At 53.7% G+C, this 18,811-nt stretch overlaps 1 protein-coding gene across 4 annotated transcripts in view; it reads left to right on the forward strand.

Annotated features, from left to right (window-relative positions):
* Positions 1-18,811, forward strand: part of RIPOR3 (RIPOR family member 3) — a 42,706-nt gene that overhangs the window by 17,588 nt on the left and 6,307 nt on the right. The window contains exons 1-14 of one of the 4 annotated variants that reach the window (XM_059862551.1): positions 1,208-1,340; positions 2,134-2,251; positions 5,730-5,876; positions 8,078-8,156; positions 8,522-8,545; positions 8,678-8,731; positions 9,378-9,527; positions 9,980-10,043; positions 10,399-10,442; positions 10,994-11,119; positions 12,136-12,281; positions 16,243-16,372; positions 16,742-17,326; positions 18,417-18,553. In XM_059862551.1, coding sequence (XP_059718534.1) covers positions 5,764-5,876; positions 8,078-8,156; positions 8,522-8,545; positions 8,678-8,731; positions 9,378-9,527; positions 9,980-10,043; positions 10,399-10,442; positions 10,994-11,119; positions 12,136-12,281; positions 16,243-16,372; positions 16,742-17,326; positions 18,417-18,553 — 1,652 coding nt within the window. In that variant the 5' untranslated portion in view covers positions 1,208-1,340; positions 2,134-2,251; positions 5,730-5,763. Of the gene's footprint in view, positions 1-1,207; positions 1,341-2,133; positions 2,252-5,729; positions 5,877-5,943; positions 7,958-8,077; positions 8,157-8,521; positions 8,546-8,677; positions 8,732-9,377; positions 9,528-9,979; positions 10,044-10,398; positions 10,443-10,993; positions 11,120-12,135; positions 12,282-16,242; positions 16,373-16,741; positions 17,327-18,416; positions 18,554-18,811 lie in introns of those variants that run through there. The other 3 variants (XM_059862550.1, XM_059862552.1, XM_059862553.1) reach the window with 3 other exon arrangements.

The raw sequence follows: 18,811 nt of genomic DNA on the forward strand, positions 1-18,811 counted from the left end.
GAAATCCAGGACAGCTCTTGTTCCTGCCGTGGGTGATGGTCCCCAAAGCTGGTCACTGGCAGTAATTCCCTGTGGACTAGCCCAGAACTAGCACAACACTCTGAAATGCCCTTGGGGAGCACTGAACAGCTCTGTGCAGGCAGTCCTTAGGCTGGGAGGAGGCTCTCTCCAGGGCAGGGGCAGAGCCAGGAAAGAGCCTTGCCCTGACCCTTCTGGGCCTGCAGTCTGGCTGATGCAGCACATAAAGGGCCCAGGGCAGGCAGGAGGGCAGAGCTCGTCCCCAGCACCCTCTCTGGTGGGCTCAGGTGCTGGGTGGTGAGTGATGGACCCTGGTGCCTTCAGAGCACATCCTGTGCTGTGGGACAAACCCCTGCATGCAGCATGCAGAGCTCCTCCTTGGACCTCGTCCTTCTCCCCCCAAACACATCCTCCAGCTTTTCCTTATACCCAGATTTACTCACTTGTGGTGTTTACATTACACCAGCTTGAGGGAAAGGAAGGGAATTTTTCTGTATATGAACTGTCTGGGTGATTTTCTACAGCTGCTTTGAAGGATAGGTCTGTTACTTATATTGGGCCTTGGATTCTGTAGACATATGGCAGAGAACACAGTTCTCCACAAAGCAAAAGAGTTTGACTGATGGAAAACAAGAGAGCAATCCAAGAGAAACCCTGCCAGAGGAGGAGCACGAACCTGAAATTCACTGTTGAAACCAGACTTCTGCCTTGGGCTTAAGCACCAGGCAGCCAATCCTACCAGAGTGCAGCATGGCTCTGCACAGATGCAAGGAGCTGCTTCTGGGACCCAGCTGAGTCTGGAGCTTAACTATGGTTCTGGCATCCACACTGGGTTGGAAATGCACAGGTTGGCCCCCACTCCTGAAGCACTGGGACAATTACAGGGTTTTTAAAAAGGCAGAAATGTAGAGAGCCTCTGAACTGAGGCTATGCTGGCTTTTGCACAGCGAGTTTGTAAAATCAATCAGAAATTGAAGAGGGCATGAGAGATTTCATTTTAGACTATTCAGTCCTCTATTAATTGTACCGTGGATGGCAACACAGGAAACGTGAATTGCAGACAAGTCTTTTTTTCCAATTTATTCTGCTGTGTGTTGTTTTGACTTTCCACTTCCCTGCAGCTCCCCGCTTGCAGCAGCACGAGAACCAAGCCAAGGAGGTTTGGCCTGATCTGTGTTTGTGTTCTGTTGCAGGAGGCAGCAGAGTCCCTGAGTGGGAGCCATGTCGGTGAAGCTCACGTTCGTGTCCCCTGGGGACGGGGGTGGGATCAGCAGGAGCTGCTCCTTCACTGGCTTCAGCACCGTGCAGAGCAGGAGGCTGGGGTGAGTGACACAGGCACAGAGCCCTGCTGCTGCCAGCAGGCTGGCACTGCACCCACCAGGGCTGGGGCTGGTTCTCCACTGCCCTGCAGCTGCTGGCTGCCATGGCTGTGCTCCAGGGTGGGCACTGCCTGCAGGGCCAGCAGGGATGGACAGGCTGGAGCCCCATTGCTGCTGGGAGGTGAGGGCTGCAGCCCTTCCTGCTGCCAGGCTGGGACCCTATTCCTGCTGGCAGGCTGGAATCCCATTCCTAATGCCAGCCTGGGACCCCATTCCTGCTGGGAGGTGAGGGCTGCAGCCCTTCCTGCTGCCAGCCTGGAGCCCCATTCCTGCTGCCAGGCTGGAGCCCCACTCCTGCTGCCAGGCTGGGACCCCACTCCTGCTGCCAGCCTGGAGCCCCATTCCTGCTGCCAGCCTGGGACCCCATTCCTGCTGCCAGCCTGGAGCTCTGGGTGAGCCTCCAGCCAGCCATGGGAACCAAACTCTGCTCCTGGTGGATCGTGGCCAGCTGAGGAGCTGAGCCCCAGCCAAACCCTCCTGGAGCTTTGGGGCAGGAAGGGCAGTGCCACAGGAGGGGAGGGAGGACTCCAACCCTGCCAATTCCCTGCTCCCAGGGCAGCCCAGAGCCCAGCACTCAGTCCCAGCTGGCCCCTGGAGCTGCTGAGCCATCCTGCACTGATGGTCCCACTGCTTTCCAGAACTCCTTGGGCAGCACTGCTCTGTGCAGTAACTGCAGCCTTTCCACCGAAAATCCTCTGCTTTTTGTGAATTTAGCAATCCCTGTAAATCCCTGTAGATCCTGAGTGCTTTCAGAAGATATGAGCTAGAAATGGAAAATTAATCCAATCTCTGGCTGCCAGTGCATGCTAGAGCAATAACAAAGGAATCCTTCAGCAGCACCATACAGAAGTACTGTAAGTGTGTTGTACTCAAAAACCCATCCTGTTGTGTGTCAGTAAAATACCTGACCCAGGTAATGAGATATCCTTTCAGAGAACCAGATGACTGAATTAAACTTTTGGGCAAACACAGCGTGGTAAAATATGAGCAAAAAATGAAATTCCTGTGGGATTGTGATGCATCCGAGGAGTCTTCAATTTGAATAAATCAACTTGTTGGTGAAAATGAATTCACTTAATTCTTTTAATTCCCTAGCCAAGATCAGACATCTAAAATCACACCAACTGCTAAGAGCTGGAGAAAAGCTCTGTCAGGCTGTAAGGAAAGCTCTGTCAGGCTGTAAGGAAAGCTCTGTCAGGCTGTAAGGAAAGCTCTGTCAGGCTGTACAGGAAAGCTCTGTCAGGCTGTAAGGAAAGCTCTGTCAGGCTGTAAGGAAAGCTCTGTCAGACTGTACAGGAAAGCTCTGTCAGGCTGTACAGGAAAGCTCTGTCAGGCTGTAAGGAAAGCTCTGTCAGGCTGTAAGGAAAGCTCTCTCAGACTGTGAGGAAAGCTCTGTCAGACTGTACAGGAAAGCTCTGTCAGACTGTAAGGAAAGCTCTGTCAGGCTGTAAGGAAAGCTCTGTCAGACTGTAAGGAAAGCTCTGTCAGGCTGTGAGGAAAGCTCTGTCAGGCTGTAAGGAAAGCTCTGTCAGGCTGTGAGGAAAGCTCTGTCAGGCTGTGAGGAAAGCTCTGTCAGGCTGTACAGGAAAGCTCTGTCAGGCTGTGAGGAAAGCTCTGTCAGGCTGTGAGGAAAGCTCTGTCAGGCTGTACAGGAAAGCTCTCTCAGACTGTGAGGAAAGCTCTGTCAGACTGTACAGGAAAGCTCTGTCAGGCTGTACAGGAAAGCTCTGTCAGACTGTACAGGAAAGCTCTGTCAGACTGTACAGGAAAAGCTCTGTCAGGCTGTGAGGAAAGCTCTGTCAGGCTGTAAGGAAAGCTCTGTCAGGCTGTGAGGACAGCTCTGTCAGGCTGTAAGGACAGCTCTGTCAGGCTGTAAGGAAAGCTCTGTCAGGCTGTGAGGACAGCTCTCTCAGGCTGTAGCTCAGGCTGGAGCTGCAGTCAGAGCAGGAGTCCCTGCAGGAAAGGACCTACCAGGGGCAGTGGTGGGCAGCTGTTCCTCCAGGAGGCACAGCCCAGCAGGGTCCCAGTGCTCCAGACAGAATAATTCCCATTCTCTTAGGGCTCTCCCCTGGCTGCAAGGCTCTCCTGACCAAGGGCCTCTCTTCAAGCCCTTCTGTGATGTTGTGTTTCATTATCTGAGAGTTGAGACAGACAGTTTAGTTCAGGGATCACTGCAAGAGGGAAGATTTCTGCCCTGGACACTCAGTCACAGCCCAGTGAACATGAGAGCCTGCCCTGGCCTGGAGCAGAAGGTTTGAATGGCCCTTTGCTAACTTATCTCTCCCCCAGGCACTCTTGCAAAACTCAGCAGGAGCTGGCAGGGCCCTGTGCAAGGTCTGCCCGAGGATGAGACACAAATCAGGCCCACATGGACATTCTTCTGCACATGCTGAATATACTTTTGCTTTTCTTTAGCAGCTTCCCCTTGGGTCTCTCAGTCAGACAGGATTTTGTGTTTCCCCACCACGGTCTCCACAGGAAGTGAATGTTGTTACTGTTATCTGTAAAGTGGGAAATCTGATCCTGGAATCACCAGGTTCACAAGGGAAAGCAGCATGAGAACATCCAGCCTTTAGCTACTGGCCCTCCAGGCCATGTCAGCTCCTTCACTCCTGTGTGAAATGCATGGGAATGGGATTAACATCAGAGCTCAGATGGGCTGCAGAGACTGGGGGATGCTGAGGGAAGGGGAGAGGGAAATCCCAGCCCTGTGTGCAGGACTGGGATGCTGTGCAAGGGAAGTCACCTCCAGCTTTTAGGGTCTGCACTCCAAAAATCTGAAGGTAAACTCCACAATGAAACAAAACCCAGGAGAATTTGTGGGTTTAATTTCAAAATTAATTTTAATTTGGGCTTTTAATTTCAAAACACAATAATCTTGCTCTTCTATTTGGTATCTTGCCAATTGGAGTACTCTGGAGCTTGGAATTAGATGCTATTTCTTCTTGGCATGAAAGAATTTTAAGCAATGAGCATTCTAGGAGACTCTTATTGGTCAGACTCCCCCTTCCAGTGTTTTTCCTTTGAAACTCTCTCACTTTGCATGGAATTCCCAAAGATCCATTATCATAGCAAAGAAAAGTGATATTAATGTAAGGTTCTAATTTAACAGTTGTGTTCCTCATTGTAGGAAACCTGAGCTCCAAATGGTTTGGTTAATTAATACTTTCCATTAAGGCATCATAAAAAACCAAGGTAATCAGTGGTGTGAAGAAATTAAGCATCCAGCAACGTTTGGCAGCCCCTAGTTTATCAGATGTTTTGCAGAACAGCTGGTAAAAACTGGAGTTAAGTGGAAATTTAGGACAAGGATAATTAAAGCAGGTGGCCAAGGGCTTCTCTGATAGGACTAGGGAGAGCTCTCAGGTGTGCTGGGCCTGGCTTTAATCACCCAGCACAATAATCTGCTCAGCCCCAGCCAAAGCCTGGAACTGAAACCAGCCAGGGGTAACTCCTGAGCCTCATGGAGTTCATCATTCCTCAAGGTGAGTGGAATTTAGGATGGAAATTGTAGAGAAGGTAGAAAACCCTTCAGAGAGCAACTGGCTGGTGTGGCTTGCCCTGGGAGATGGGAAACTGCTGCAGGTAATGTTATTTTAGAGGCTTTTCTTACAGGGATTATTAACAAACCAATGTAAAAATAGCCAAGACTTAGGGGAGGATTTAGAGGGAGGGAAGCCAGGCAGGAATTATTTGCAGAGAGCTCATTTTCTGCTTTAAAGGTGTTTCTAACTGATGCTTCAGGATGTTCTAACTCCTTAGAGTGGCACAAAAAAGTCTTTAATAAAAAAGTGGGGGACTTCTGGTAGAAACAATATTGAATTTTGATTTTGCAGTTGCTTTTAAAAGTAATTAGGTGAGGTGTTAGATGCTGAAAAAACCCCTTGATAATTCTATCTTGTGTGCAGTCTGGACTGGTTTTGGAAACTGAGAAGTCTCTGAGCCATGGTTTAAAGGGATGGTGAGAGCAGGAAACTGCAGCTCCTGAGGGCTCCTTGGGGGAGCTTTGCCCTGACCTTGGCCAGCCAAAGGTCTGTTGCCTGGCTTGCAGGGGGGGTCCCAGGGGGCTGCACTGCTCAGCAGGGCTCCCCTGGGGGGCTCAGGGGGTGAGCCAGGCTGGGGGCAGCAGCCCTGCCCTGCTGGGCACACAGAGCCAGCACTGCCAGGGGCTTTCTCCTCCTGCCAGGGGCTCTCAGGTGCCCAAGCACGGGGAGCTTTTGGGTGAGTGAGTATGGGATTCTAGAGCTGTACCCTGAATTGTTGCCTCGGGCGTCCCTGGGCTCCCAAGTGATGGGCTCTGCCCCTCTCCTGAATTTCCTTCTCCTCCTGCAGCAAGTCCCTCAGCAGAAGCTCGGTGAGATCCAGGATGTCCCTGAAGCCCCCCAAGGCCTACAACTCCCTGCAGAAGGGGGCACTCATCTGGGATCCAAAGCCACTGCAGGTGAAGAAAATTTTTGAAGCTTTGAAGAAAGGACTTAAGTAAGGACTTTTTCAATATTGTGATTTGCCCTCCCTGGTGGTGCTGCTGAAGTGTGTGTGGCACTGTGCTCTGTCCCCAGCTGGCATCCCTGGACACACAGTGTGCTGACTGCCCCTCCTGGGACCCTGGGAAATGAATTTCACTCCCTCTCAGGCTGCTGGCAAGCACAGGGCTCTGTGGAGTGTTAGCTCCTGTTTATTTATGACACTCAAAGGTGACAGGGAGCACTGCCCATCTCCTGGAGCAGCCCAGGGTGGCACGGTGGGCACGGGGCAGACCTGGGCAGCGACTGGCACAAAGCCTCTGCATGGGGAGCTGTCTGGGCTTTGCTGTGGCTCAAAAAGCTGACTTAGAACCGAGCCTGGAAGTGAGGGTGTGCCCTGCAAGGGCAGAGCTGGGAGGGGAGGCTGGCTCACCAAGCACTTCAGCTCTCCTGGTGTTAATTGCTCAGCTAATTACAGAGTCAGCCGTTCTAGCCGGGTGTCGGGATGGGTCTTTTGGCTTTCGCTTTGTTTTTTCTTCTCCCTCTTTTAATAGAATTAAACTCTGAAGTTCAAAATAACTCTGTGATCTCTGGGTGCCTTCTAAGGCAAAGGTCTAAGCAGGTTCACCTGAAAACTTCAGCGTTTTGATTGCCCAGAATGTTCTGGGTCTGTTCTCACAGGAGCTTCATTTGCAGCCTGCAGCTGCTCTCAGAAATAAAATACCTTTCCCTGGATCTGTGACCCCTGGAGCTCTGTGCTGGCACCCTTCTGGCAGCTCCTGCAGTGGGTTACTGCTGTCCTCCTGGTTTTGCTACTGTGCCCCTTTGGGTGACAGTTTGTTTTCTTAAGCAAAGCACATCAAATGCACTGTAGTAACACTTCATAAAGTCAGATGTGTCACGTTTTTAGTCCAATAAAAGACTATGAAGTCTTCCCCCTAAAAATACCCACCAATGTCTTATAGAGGATTTAGATTTAAAAGAAACAAGGAAACCAAATGTTTTTGCAGAGCTGAGGGTTTATCAGAGCTGAGGGAGGAGAGGCTATAAAGTGGGTCAGGACTTGTTCCCAGTTTTGCAGCGAGTGCCACAGGCTCAGCCCCCTGCCAGCAGTGAGTGGTGACTAATTGACTGGAGAACCTACAGAAAGCAGCTGGATCAAATGGCAGTGCAGAGCCAAACTTTAAGTAAATGCAGACTAAGTCCACTCGGTGCTGGAGTGACTTGAGCTTTCAGTACAGAACATATTTTACGTGCCTGTTTCTTTGTAGCTCTAGAAAATACCTCTTTATTCTGTTAACCATCTTGCTGCTGTGCCAGCGAGCTGATAATTCCAACACACTAAAGCTGAAAGTGATGAAGCTTTTCTGAAAGGTGAGTGGTGCTTTTCTGCCTCCAGCCTTGGCTGCTCCTGCCCTGGGCTGCTCTGGGCAGGTGTTAGGAGCTGCAGCTGAGTGCTGGAGACGTGGGATGTCTTGAGGGACCTGCTTTTGAACAGTGAGAAAATGAAATGCATCAAAGCCAGTGTGAGGAAGTGGAGCTGTCTAAAATGAAGTTATTTGGACTGCTCAGAGGCTGTGTCTAAGAATGCAGTGTTTACCAGGTGATTCTGGTCCCTTTTAGACACTGGAGGAAAGAGTTACCTAAGTCTGCTCTGCATTAAAAGCAGAGTTGGAGGAGTCCCAGCTGAAAAGGTTTCAGGCCCTGTGGAAAGTCCAAAGGCACAGCCCTTGCATGCAAGCAGCTCTGGAGAAGCCAACTGGCACCTGGTGCTTCACACCTTGCAAAATGGATCTCATCCTGGAAAAAGGATTAAGGAATGGCCTTGACACAGCCTTCAGCTCTGTTGGCTAAAGCCCTGGGCAGCATCTGCCCCCCTCACCTGGGCAGGGTTTGTGAGCTGGGCTTGGAGGGCAGCTGCTCCAGGTGGAGAGGCTCTGCCTCTGAGGTGGGGCTGGTTGTGGGCTCCTCCTCAGGCCCTGTGAGCAGATGGACCTTTCTGCTGGTGAACCTGTGAGCAGGTGGACCTTTCTGCTGCCTCACAGGAAGGGTCAGGCAGGAGCAGTAAGAGAAACCTGAGAGGGCTGTCTGTGATTTGTGAGTGTGTTAGCATTTGATATTCCCCTCCTCCATCACCTGTAACATTCTGCTGAAGCATGTCCCCCCAGAATCTCTGATGAGCTCCCAGGATCTGACATGGGCTTCCTCTCTCCCCAGTGAATACCTGGAAGCCCACCAGGCTGAGCTGGATTATCTCTCTGGGCGGCACAAAGACACGAAAAGGAACTCCAGATTGGTAAGGGGCTTCAATGTTAAATCCTGAAATAAAGGTCACAGGAGTAGTGCCTTCCCCCACCTCCTCCCAGGGGCTGTCCAGTTAAAACCCTGAGGTGGGATCCTCAAGGCAGCACGATCAGAAATGTCCCAAGCCAGGCAGTCCCAGCTGTGAGGGTTTGCCTTGCAATGTCTCATTTGCAGTGCCCAGCAGATCCTGCTTCTTTCCTGGGCTGCATCCCTTGGTCTGCTCACTGATCAGTGCTTGGAATATTTAATTAGTGTCAATTGGGATGCTCCTCGTGGGTCCTGCAGTACCTGTGAGAGTCTCAGTAGTGGTACAAGTCCAGGTGCTCTCCTCCTCAGCCTGTGCCATTTCTCTTTCAGGCCTTCTACTACGACCTGGACAAGGTAAGGCTGTTGGGGATGGGGTGCAATGTTGTAAATGGAGAAGGTGGGTGATTTTCTGTCTGCTGTGTCACCTAATGGCTCATTTGGGAAATAGTTCCTTACATCCCTTTCTCTCTCTGCCCTCCTGAAAAGCAAATCCGCTCTGTGGAGAGATACATCAGGAAACTGGAGTTTCACATCAGCAAGGTAAGGGTTTGTACCGTGTACCTGCAGGGCTCCCACTGCTTCTAAGGGATCCATCCACGTGGAAAACACTCTGATTGTAGTTCAGCTGAAGGGGAGAGTGCTGGGGACTTGCTGACAGCTGTAGGAGGGGATTTTTATTTATTTATTTATTTTCCTGAATGGCTCTATTCAGGCTGAATGTTGGGCACGGCCCAACCTGAGTTTTCCTGTGAAACCAGTTTGGATTTTCTGCCAGTTTGTTCAGAAAATGCTGCTCTGGGAAGGCTGGCATGTTCTCCCCCCTTCCCCCAGGGCAGTTCTGTGTCTGCTGCCTGCCAGGGCTCCCAGAGCCTCTCCTGTGGCACAGCCAGCTCTGCAGGGCTGCCAGGCTCTGCTCAGGGCACTGGGTCCCTGCTCTGGGATTTCTGTGAGCAAAGTCTTGCTCTGCTTCTGGCCTTCTGCTCTGGGGACAGCAGAGCTGGTTGTGTCCTGGAGGAAGCAGGGGTATGGAGGAGCAGGCTGTAACTGCAGGAGCTGCAGCATCCTGCAGAGCCCTGACAGAGGGACTCGGGTCACTTGTTGGGCTTTGTGCCAGGAAGCACTGCTGATGTTCCTTTCCCAAACCACGCCAGGCTAACTCCAGTGCCTTCTCTGCCATGTCCCAAAGGTAGAGGAGCTCTATGAAGCTTACTGCATCCAGTGCAGGCTGCGGGACGGGGCCACCAACATGAAGCAGGCCTTCTCCCTGTCCCCTGCCACCAAAGCCTCCAGGGAGAGCCTGGTGGAGCTCTACAGGAACGTGCAGGAGTGCACAGAGGTAGGAGATCCTTCCCTCTCCCAGCCAGGACCTGCCTGCTGCTCCACAGCCCTGTGCTGGGGGCTGCTGCTGCCTTTGGTAATGGGGGGGTTAAAAACCCAATGGGTGGGGATAAAATACATGGTAGGAAAAATACATTGTATGGAAACCCTTGGTGCTGGGGTCTCTTAGGACTTCCATGGAAGTGTGGGATGAGAATTGAAGGAACAAGCTGAGCTAGGTTTACAAAACCAGTAAGGGAGGGTAGCTGACAGGGATGAGTCAAGGAGTTCCACTCTTCTGTGGAAGATTTTCTGTTCTACAGAATCCATTCAGTTTACTTTTATCTGCCTTTACTGGTGAAAATGTTTGTGTGTGCTTAAAAAAGAATAAAAATGAAGTCCTTTTAAAGAATTAGCATGTGTGGGGAAGCAGCTGCTCTGCAGTGCTGCTGACTGCAGCCTTCCTTCCAGGACATGTGCTTCATCGAGGGGGCTCTGGAGGTGCACCTGGGCGAGTTCCATGTCAAGATGAAAGGTAGGGTCCCTTCTCCTTTCCTCCTTCACTGATTTGGGATTGCCTTGATCCATTGCTTTGGGGTTTCTGGGGAGCAGTCTGACCCACTGGGACTCCAGTTGTCCAGAGAGACCTTGGCTGGAGCTCTGGCTTTGCTGCAGTGCCTCAAACAGACCTGCCATGCTGCCTCAGACCTGAGCACAAAGCTGGCCAGCTTTCTTTTCAGCTCAGTTAAATGCTGGCCTGGTGGAGCAGCCTCTGCACAGGGCTGGGGACAAGAGGGGGTGCTCCCCAGAGGGTCACCTGCTCTGTTGCTGAGCTGCTGGGGGGCTTTGTAAAGCTCTGCAAACACTGGGAGTTTTCCTTCTCTTTCCAGGGCTGGTGGGCTTTGCTCGTCTCTGCCCAGGAGACCAGTACGAGGTGCAGTATACAGTTCTGTGCATTTTCTGCCTTTTCCCTGCAGACAGAGGCAGGGCCAGCACGGGGGGTGTGGGAGGGCAGCAGGAGGAGCTGTGACAAGCCAGGAGGGCAGAGCACTGGCCCCCTCCCTGTGCCCTGGGCAGGCACACAGGGGCTGGCTGTCATCTGGGTCTTGTGGGAGGCTGTAAGTGATGCCAGAGATTGCCAGGGCTTGGCCTTCAGGGCTGCCCTGGAATCAGAGAGCAGGGGCTGCCTGCAGGCTTGGCAGGATGTGAGTGCAGCCAGTGTCTCCCTGGTGCTCTCCCGTCCTCTCCTTTCCCAGGGAATTCCAGCAGTGAATTCTGTGCCTCAGCACCCCCCCAGCTGCAGGGCAGTGTGCTCTGGGCCCTTCCCCAGTGCCCTTGGGTGCTTTCCAGGGGCTAAACCTGCTGCCCCGTTCCTGTCTCCAGTTTTCTGCTCAAGGGAATGGCTTTGGGACCATGGCTCTGGCACCTGTGGGCTGGAGGGAGTGCTCTGGGACGTGCTGATCCTCTTTCCTCTCTGGTTTCCAGGTGTTTGTGCGACTGGGCCGCCAGAAATGGAGGCTGAGAGGCAAAATTGAGACTGATGACAGCCAAACGTGGGATGAGGAAGAAAAGATTTTTATACCCAATCTGCACGAGAAGTTTGAGATCAAGGTGTGGTGTATAATGGTTGGATTGGAACCAGGGTTAGCAGGTCTTCTGCTCCTTCCCTCTTAGGCTACCAAGGGTTTCTCAAGATCCTTAGATAGTTTTCTTTTTCTGGCTGTGTTAAAAAGGGCAGTTAACCCATGCTCTGCCAGTGAAGGGCCGTTAGCTCTGATTTTCCTTTGGCACTAGCACCTGCATTAGCCCATCTGCTTTCCCCTGCTCTGGGATTTGTGGCTGTGTTCAGGGTTTTTTGTTTGCTTTTTTTTTTTTTTTTTTAAAGAAATCTGGGGGATGTCCAGGGCACAGGCTGGATGTGGAGACACAGCTGTGCCTGTGGCTATTGCTGTTCTCCCCCACGTGGGTGCTGGACACCTGCTCTGTGCTGCAGGAGGGAGATCCCTGTGTGGAAAACCCAGCCGTGGTTCTGGCAGGTGGGGTCAGCCTGGGCAGCCCTGCCTGGCACCACCCACAGGCTGGCCCTGCAGGGAGCTGAAGGCTGTGCTGGCTCTGTGCCACTGGCAGCTGTGCCAGGGCAGCCCTGGGCTCTGGCAGGCTGGAAAAGCAGCTCCTGCCTGGCAGGGGTACACAGGAGGCCCTCTCTGGCACCTTGCCCTTGGAAATGGGTTTATGGGGGGTTTTACTTTCACTGCACAATGAGCACCAGTGAGAAGCCAATTCAGCTCCCTGTTTTACCATAGCTGTGGTAGGCACTCCTCTCACTTTGTGGGACAGTGACAGTTTTACTCTCTCTGTCAGCTGATGAAAGTCACTGGCAAATGTCCTCCTGCTCTTTCCACCCAGTGCTCCATGATTAAAAGAGCAGGTTACAGACCAGTCAGAGCTGCTCAGCTGTGTGTCCCCAGCTCCTGGGCCCCTCCCTGTCAGTGTCCCTCGTGGGGACAGTGGCTCAGAGCTGTGGCAGGTTGGTTTGCTGGGGCCCAGAGCAGGTGTGCCCTGGGCTGGGTGCAGGTGGTTCAGGATTGCCTGCTGAGCTGGAGCTGGCTGTGTTTGTGTCCCTGCAGGTGACAGAGCTGCGAGGCCTGGCCACCATCCTGGTGGGGGTGGTGACGTGTGACAGCAGCAGCTTCTTCAGCACCAAGCCCCAGGCCATCGTGGTGGACATCACCGAGCTGGGCACCATCAAGCTGCGCCTGGAGGTGCTCTGGAAGTGAGTACAGCCCCAGGCAGAGCCCTGGGGAGCAGGGCAGGGCTCCAGGAGGGTCCCTGGGCTGCATTCAGCATCGGGGTCCCTTTCTGCCTGAGCCAGGCTGCAGAGCAGCCCCTTGCAGCCAGCCCTGGGCAGGGGAGGGGACAGAAGCTGTTCCTGGGACCTGCCAGCTCTTCCTTTGTGTCACCACAGCCATGGCACCTCAGCAGAGGCCTGCCTGGCTCTCCTGGCAGGGTTTTGCCTGCCCCTGTTTCTGATGCTTTTCCCCCCTGAGATCTGGCTGTGGTCACAGTATGGAGTTTGTAGTCTGGAAGGAATCACTGCTGCTCTCCTCTCGTGCCCCCCAGCAGTGGCAGGGACAGGCAGAGCCCTTCATCCCCACTGCCAGCTCTGCCCCCTCCTGTGCTCCCTGGCAGGAGCTCCAGAGCCAGCCAGGCACACGAGCTGCTCTCACAAAGGCCTGCAGGAGGAGAGCCCCCTCCTTTCTGGGCTCTTGCACAGCTCCTCCCAGCCTGGATCTCCTCAGCACGTTGTTTTTGGGGCAGAACGTGGCACAGAGCTCCCATCCCAGGGCTGCTGGCCCGCCCTGGCTGCAGTCTCCAGCTCAGAGTGCAGCCTGGGGCTGGCAGGAGGATTTGGGATTTGGGACAGCATCCCACAGCCCTGGAGCTGGCAGCAGCTGAGAGGGCTGCTGGTGACTCATTGTCCTTGGGGGTTAATCCCCCCTGGAATCTCCCAGAGCCTGAGAGCCCGGCTCTGTCTCTGCTGTGTTGGGTCTGGGGGATGTGCTGGGGTCCCACCAAGTGCATTCCCCAGAGCTCTTTGTGCAGAGCTGGCCTCTCCTCTGACTGTGAGTCTGCTGGGGCTGTTTACAGAAGAGAAGCTGTGTGTGATAGCTCAGGGTGTTTCTCTTTTCAGAGATAGAGTACTCACAATAACAGCTGCTTTCCCCTCTGATTTAGGAATAACTAAACAAATCCATCTGATTTACCCAAAGTTCCCTGAGAGGCAATTTTTCAGTCTAGACCTGCTTTGTGAGGAATCCAAATGTAGATCTCTCTTCTGCTTCTAAATGTGTATTTTCTCTAAATAGGCCTCTGGTCTTCTGGGCTCAAACAAAAGTGCCTTCAGCTCCTTTATAGATTGTGCCATGAGGAGTGTGAATGAGCTTGGGCCCTTGCAGCACAGCTTTGTTGGCCAGTTTGGCAAAAGGCTTTGGGTTTTTTGCCAACCTAAACAGCAGTCTGAGTTCTGTGTCTCACATGCAGGATAAAGAGAGCTGTATTCTCCTCTCAGAGCTCCCCTAGTGCCCTGCTCTGGGGTCCGGGGGCACCATCCAGGCAGGGCCACTCTGGTGGCTCTGCTTTGAGCAGTGCTGGCTCACGAGGGCTCCTGGAGCAGGGGGACAAAAGCCAAAGGCAGAGTAAAAAAGGCAGGTCTGGCTTTGATTTGGGGTGCACACCCACTGCCAGTGTTGCTCTCACAGATGCAGGCTTAGGGGGAGAGGCAGTTCCTCCTGCAGGGCCTTCAGGCAGTGACCCACGGGAGCATCCCTGCCCTCACAGCTGCTGCTGAGCTGGGTCACCTGCAGAGGGGTTCTTGTTAGGCTGGGAGGGGTGGGAGAGACCCAGCAGCCCCCTCCCTGCTGAACTCCTGGGGCATTTCCCCAGGGCTTCGTGGGGGAAAGGAAAACCTTGTTACTAACAGTGAGCCCAGTCCACTTGACCAGCACTGGGCTGTGAATGTAAGCCTGGTTCACAGGCTGAGCAGGGGGATTCAGGCAGGGAATTCCATCCACACTTCTGCTCTGGGCTATTGAATCTATGGACAGGAGGGAATGAATGGGGCACAGAATGAGGACAGCCAAGATGATCAGACTTCTGGGTCACTTTAGAATTTTTTTAATGGAGTTTTTCAGTCCTGAAAAGCTGTTGCTGGCTAATCCCGTGCAGGCATGTGGATGTTGGCTGGGAAATGTGGACAGGAAATGTGGAGCCACTCTTTCTCTCAGTTCAGCCACAGCCACTCCCACCCCCCATCAAAGAACTGGCTCCACAGTTTAAGGTTAAACAACGACATTCCAGCATAGTTTCTACCTAGGCAGAGGTTTTATGTCAGTGATTTCAGGAAGTGACTAAACAAACTGAGGAAAAGCCAGTGACAATTAAAGACAATAGTCTGCTTGCAGAGTCTGCTGCATGACAGCTCCCAGCCATGGATTGCCTCAAAGTGCAGCCTGTGTCTGGGGAAAGGCCACTCCATCTGCCTGGCTGCTCTGCCTGGCCCTGGAACATCCCCTGCTGGGCTCTGGCTGTGTCACAGGGCTGGGAGAGATGGGTTTGTGGAGCTGTCCCAGTGTGAGGGTTTGTTTGCTGGGGCTTTGTGGAGGGGATGAAGGATCATGCCCGAGGAGCTCAGAGCCCAGAGATAAGAGAAGCTCCAGAGCAGAGTCCATTCCTGCTGTCCCTCTGCCCTGCTCTCTCAATCCTGCAGGACCAGGAGCTGGTGCTGGCCTGGGGCCAGCTGAGGGGCTGCATTTTGCTGGAGGCTTTTGGGAATTGTCAGCGGGGCAAAGCAGATTTTGTTTGTTCTTGTTCCTCTCCTAGAAGTGCCAATTTGCATTGCTGCATCACAGTATCAAAAGCTGAAAATGAAAAATCTGAGGAATGGATCCCTGTGACTTTTGTTAAGAATTCCATGGGTAGGAGTAATTTGCTTTCATTGGTAAACACAGCAGGCTTTGGCTAAACATCTCTTGCTGTCAGAAACCCGATTTATTTCTGCCCATGAGTCAGTGCAGATGGCTGTTCCCCTGCTCTGAGGAGCGGGGTGAGGGAGCCCAGCTGGGGGACACTGCCTGGCTCAGCCAGCTCACCTGGCCTGGGGAGCCCCAGGCACTCTCTGTGCTCAGGGGAGCAGAGTGCTGCCCTGCAGGATGCTCTGCAGGCCTGTCCCTGTGCAACCTGAGGAGCCAGGGAGGGTTGGGACTCTGCTCTTCAACTTTTGCTAGCCAGCAGAAATTCATTTCCCTGCAGTTCATTAGTCCTTGCTATCACTTGCATCTCCTGCAAGGTACAGCTGAATTCAGCTGATTTTATCCTGCTCTTTGGTTGCTGTATTCAATCACTGAGGCTGCAGATTTGTTGCAAAAAAATCACTGCTTTGAAAATGCCAGCCCACAAGTGGGAAAACAATCTTTCTTTTGGTGCCACATCTCAGTAGGCCACAAAAAGTAACACATACAGAAACCAAACCTGCTTTACTTAACTTGAGATGTGCTTTCTGTCTCCTGGTTAGCTGAGCTGCATCCCAGGGGATCATTCATGCCAGTTTCCTTGGACTGCTTTGCAAAGGAGTTGAGAATCCAATGGCTGAGGTGGAGTAGGTGATTAGGGAGCAGCCCTTGACAAACCCTGGCAGACCACAGGCAGATTCCTCTGGGGCAGTTACTGGCTCATCCCTGCCTGTATGAAGCACAGCCCCTGCCAAGTAGCACTGCACAGGCCTCCTCTGCCAGCCAAAGGAATGGCTTCTTAATAGCTGAAGCATAATGAGGGCTTTTGTTGGTTTTTCCAGGTGCTGTGTGCTCTGCAGGAGGGAAGCTGGCAGTTCTCCTTGATTACATCTGCTGTATTTCCTTCCCCATGGGTTCTGTCACTGCCCGGTGCTGGGCCAGCGCCGGTGCCAGGAGGGCAGAGCTCTCCTGCTTTGGGCCCACTGGGCTCCTCTTCCAAAGGCTCTGGCACAGGTTTCTGTCCAGAGGATGTTGAGAAATCCATGTGCAAACCACAGCCTTTTTGCCTGTGTTTTTCTCTGCTGGAGCAATCAAAGGCTCTGGCTAGAGGAGCAGTTTCTGTTTCATTTTATTCTGTGTGTTGCTGACTAAACATCCCCGTTCAAATCCTACCAACACCTCTGTGCTTGCTCTCACTGACACTTGGGCCTTTGTTTTCTGCTGCAGCCCCTTTGACACAGAGAACCTGTTTCTGTCACCTGGAAGCACTGCCAAGTTTTCTGTGGGTAGCAGGAAGAGCTCCTTGTACAACTGGACCCCCCCAAACACCCCCAGCTTCAGAGAGAAGTATTACCTGGTGAGTACAGGGGGAGAGCAAGAGGCACAGCACAGAGCTGGGGCTTGGCTTCTGGGCTGGAGCAGGCTGTCCAGGAGCACACTCAGAAACGTGCACACAGCCCTCTGGCACCTTTGCAGCTTATTTTGGGGCTTCCTTAAATATTTCTTTTGACCCCTATTCTTTGGAGTTCTAGTTTAGATTTTGTAAAACAGATTGAAACCCCCCCAGCAGGACCCTGCTCAGCAGCTGGGATGGCAGGGGTGGGGGTGCCTGCTGCAGTAGTCTGTGGTGGGAATCCTGCTGGCAGCCAGGGAGGCAGAGTCCCCTCTCCCGGGTGGGACCTCGGGCTTTGCAGGTCTCCAGGCTCACCTGGGGATCTCTTTGCAGTCTGTTCTGCAGCAGAGGCAGAGCCCAGGGGATGGAGGGGAGGAAGCCCAGCCTCCCAGCATCCTGAGCTACTTGGCTGCCTGTGATTTCGATGTCCCTGGGAGGAACAAGCCCCACAACCCCGCGGAGACGAGCGAGGGAGACTCGTTCAGCTCTGAGGACCAGAAAGGGGCAGAATCCAGAAGCACAACCCCAGCCCTGGACCACAGGATGTTGCCGCTGGTGATTATTCAAGAGACCGGAGCGGAAGAGCTGCAGCATCCCCTCCCGGACCACAGCACTCTGGACATCCTGAAGAAGACCCCGTGTGGGGATGGATTCCCGAGGAGCCCCTGCAGCGCTGCCCCCCGTCACAAGGGCAGGGGAGGCTCCTTCGGCCCGGCCCGGGGCCGCCGCCTGGCAGAGCAGGAAAGCATCAGCCAGAAAAGCTGGAGCGCGGCGAGCGACCTCCGAGCGGAGGGGCGTGCGAGGGGCGTGGAGCGGGCTCTGCAGGAGGTGCTGAGCCTGCTGAGCCCGCGGCCGGACGGGCCGGCGCAGCTGGACCAGCTGGGGGGCCAGGTGTCCTCCCTGCGGGACAGGCTGAAGGTAGGGCGGCGTTCGGCTCCGCCAGGGGTGCCGCTGGCTGCTCCCGGTGCGTTCGGGGCACTCTGCCCAGCGGGGCGCTTCGGCCGCCAGAGGTCGGGCGGCACCGGGGCAGCGACCCGGGGAGGGACCGGGGGAGCAGAGGCAGCCCCGGTGGCATCTCTGGGCTGGTGTCTGGCTCTCGGTGTCTGGGCTGGCTTGGAACCTTTCGCTGTTGTTCGAGCTTGGTGTGGCTCGAGGTGACCGCAGCAGCCCAGAAAGGCCCCCCCGCTCCGTGCCCCCCCGCTCCGTGCCCCCCCGCTCCGTGCCCCCCCGCTCCGTGCCCCCCCGCTCCGTGCCCCCCCGCTCCGTGCCCCCCCGCTCCGTGCCCCCCCGCTCCGTGCCCCCCCGCTCCGTGCCCCCCCGCTCCGTGCCCCCCCGCTCCGTGCCCCCCGCTCCGTGCCCCCCCTGCCCCCAGCTCCGTGCCCCCTGCCCCTCTCCTGCCCGTCTGGCAGGGGCTGGACTCTCTCCTGCCCTCGGAGCAAAGGTCCTGGAGAAGAGCAGGCAGGGGCTGAGCTGCTGGTTTGGAGCTGGGATCCAGGCTGGAGTCAGAACTGATGATAGCACCACTGCCCTGGCCTCCTGCTCCAGAGAAACCCCTGGAAAAACAGCATTTGAACCCAAACCAAGTACCCTCAGAGCAGCCTTTCCAAGGGGAACAAAGGTAGTGGCTCCATGAAATTCAGTATTGATATGAAACCCTGGGGTGCTGGGATATAACAGGCCCCCAAGGCTGCTGCTTTGAGCTCAGAAACAGGGAATGAGTGAAAACTCTGTTAGTGACTGGGCATGCAGAGAATACCAGCTCTCACCACCCTTGGCAGATAAAGAGGAGATGGAGATAAAGAATGCACAGAGATTAAAATATTGAAACATGTTTTGCATTTAACTAGTGCATTACTTTGGAGTCAGAGAGGTACTACCTGATTGTTAAGAATGAAATCAGAAAAGCAAAGGGATTTGTTATTAGGAATGGTTTCAAAACCAGCAAAGAACAACTGCAAAATGGCTGGCCAACTAGAAATAACAGTATTCTTTTTCATTTCATCAACAGCTGAAGACACCTCACAAACATTCCTCAATGGAGAGTTTGATGGTGGAGACAGTGCTGGAGAGTTTTGATTTCCTGAACAACGACTGCAGTGCTGATGAACTCTCCTTGTTTGGGAGTGTAAGGACAGGCAGTGTCAGGTATGTGCTGCAGCACCTCGTGGGACAGCCAGAGGGGTCCCACAGCAGCCTCACTGGGCTGGGAAACAGCTGTGGTGTCAAATCCAGCAGAGAAATGCCTGGCCCTGGTTTTGGAGAGGGTTACAAATATAAATATGATAGAGGGCTATAAATTGTTAAAGAAAATGCTGGTTTCTGTTCAGTGCCACCTGGTTTCTTCCACAGCTCCTGTTGAGACTGTCCATTTCAACTCTGCTCAGTGATGAGACTTGTAACTCT

This window comes from Haemorhous mexicanus, chromosome 18 (assembly GCF_027477595.1).
Source record: "Haemorhous mexicanus isolate bHaeMex1 chromosome 18, bHaeMex1.pri, whole genome shotgun sequence".
NCBI classification, from domain to species: Eukaryota; Metazoa; Chordata; class Aves; order Passeriformes; family Fringillidae; genus Haemorhous; species Haemorhous mexicanus.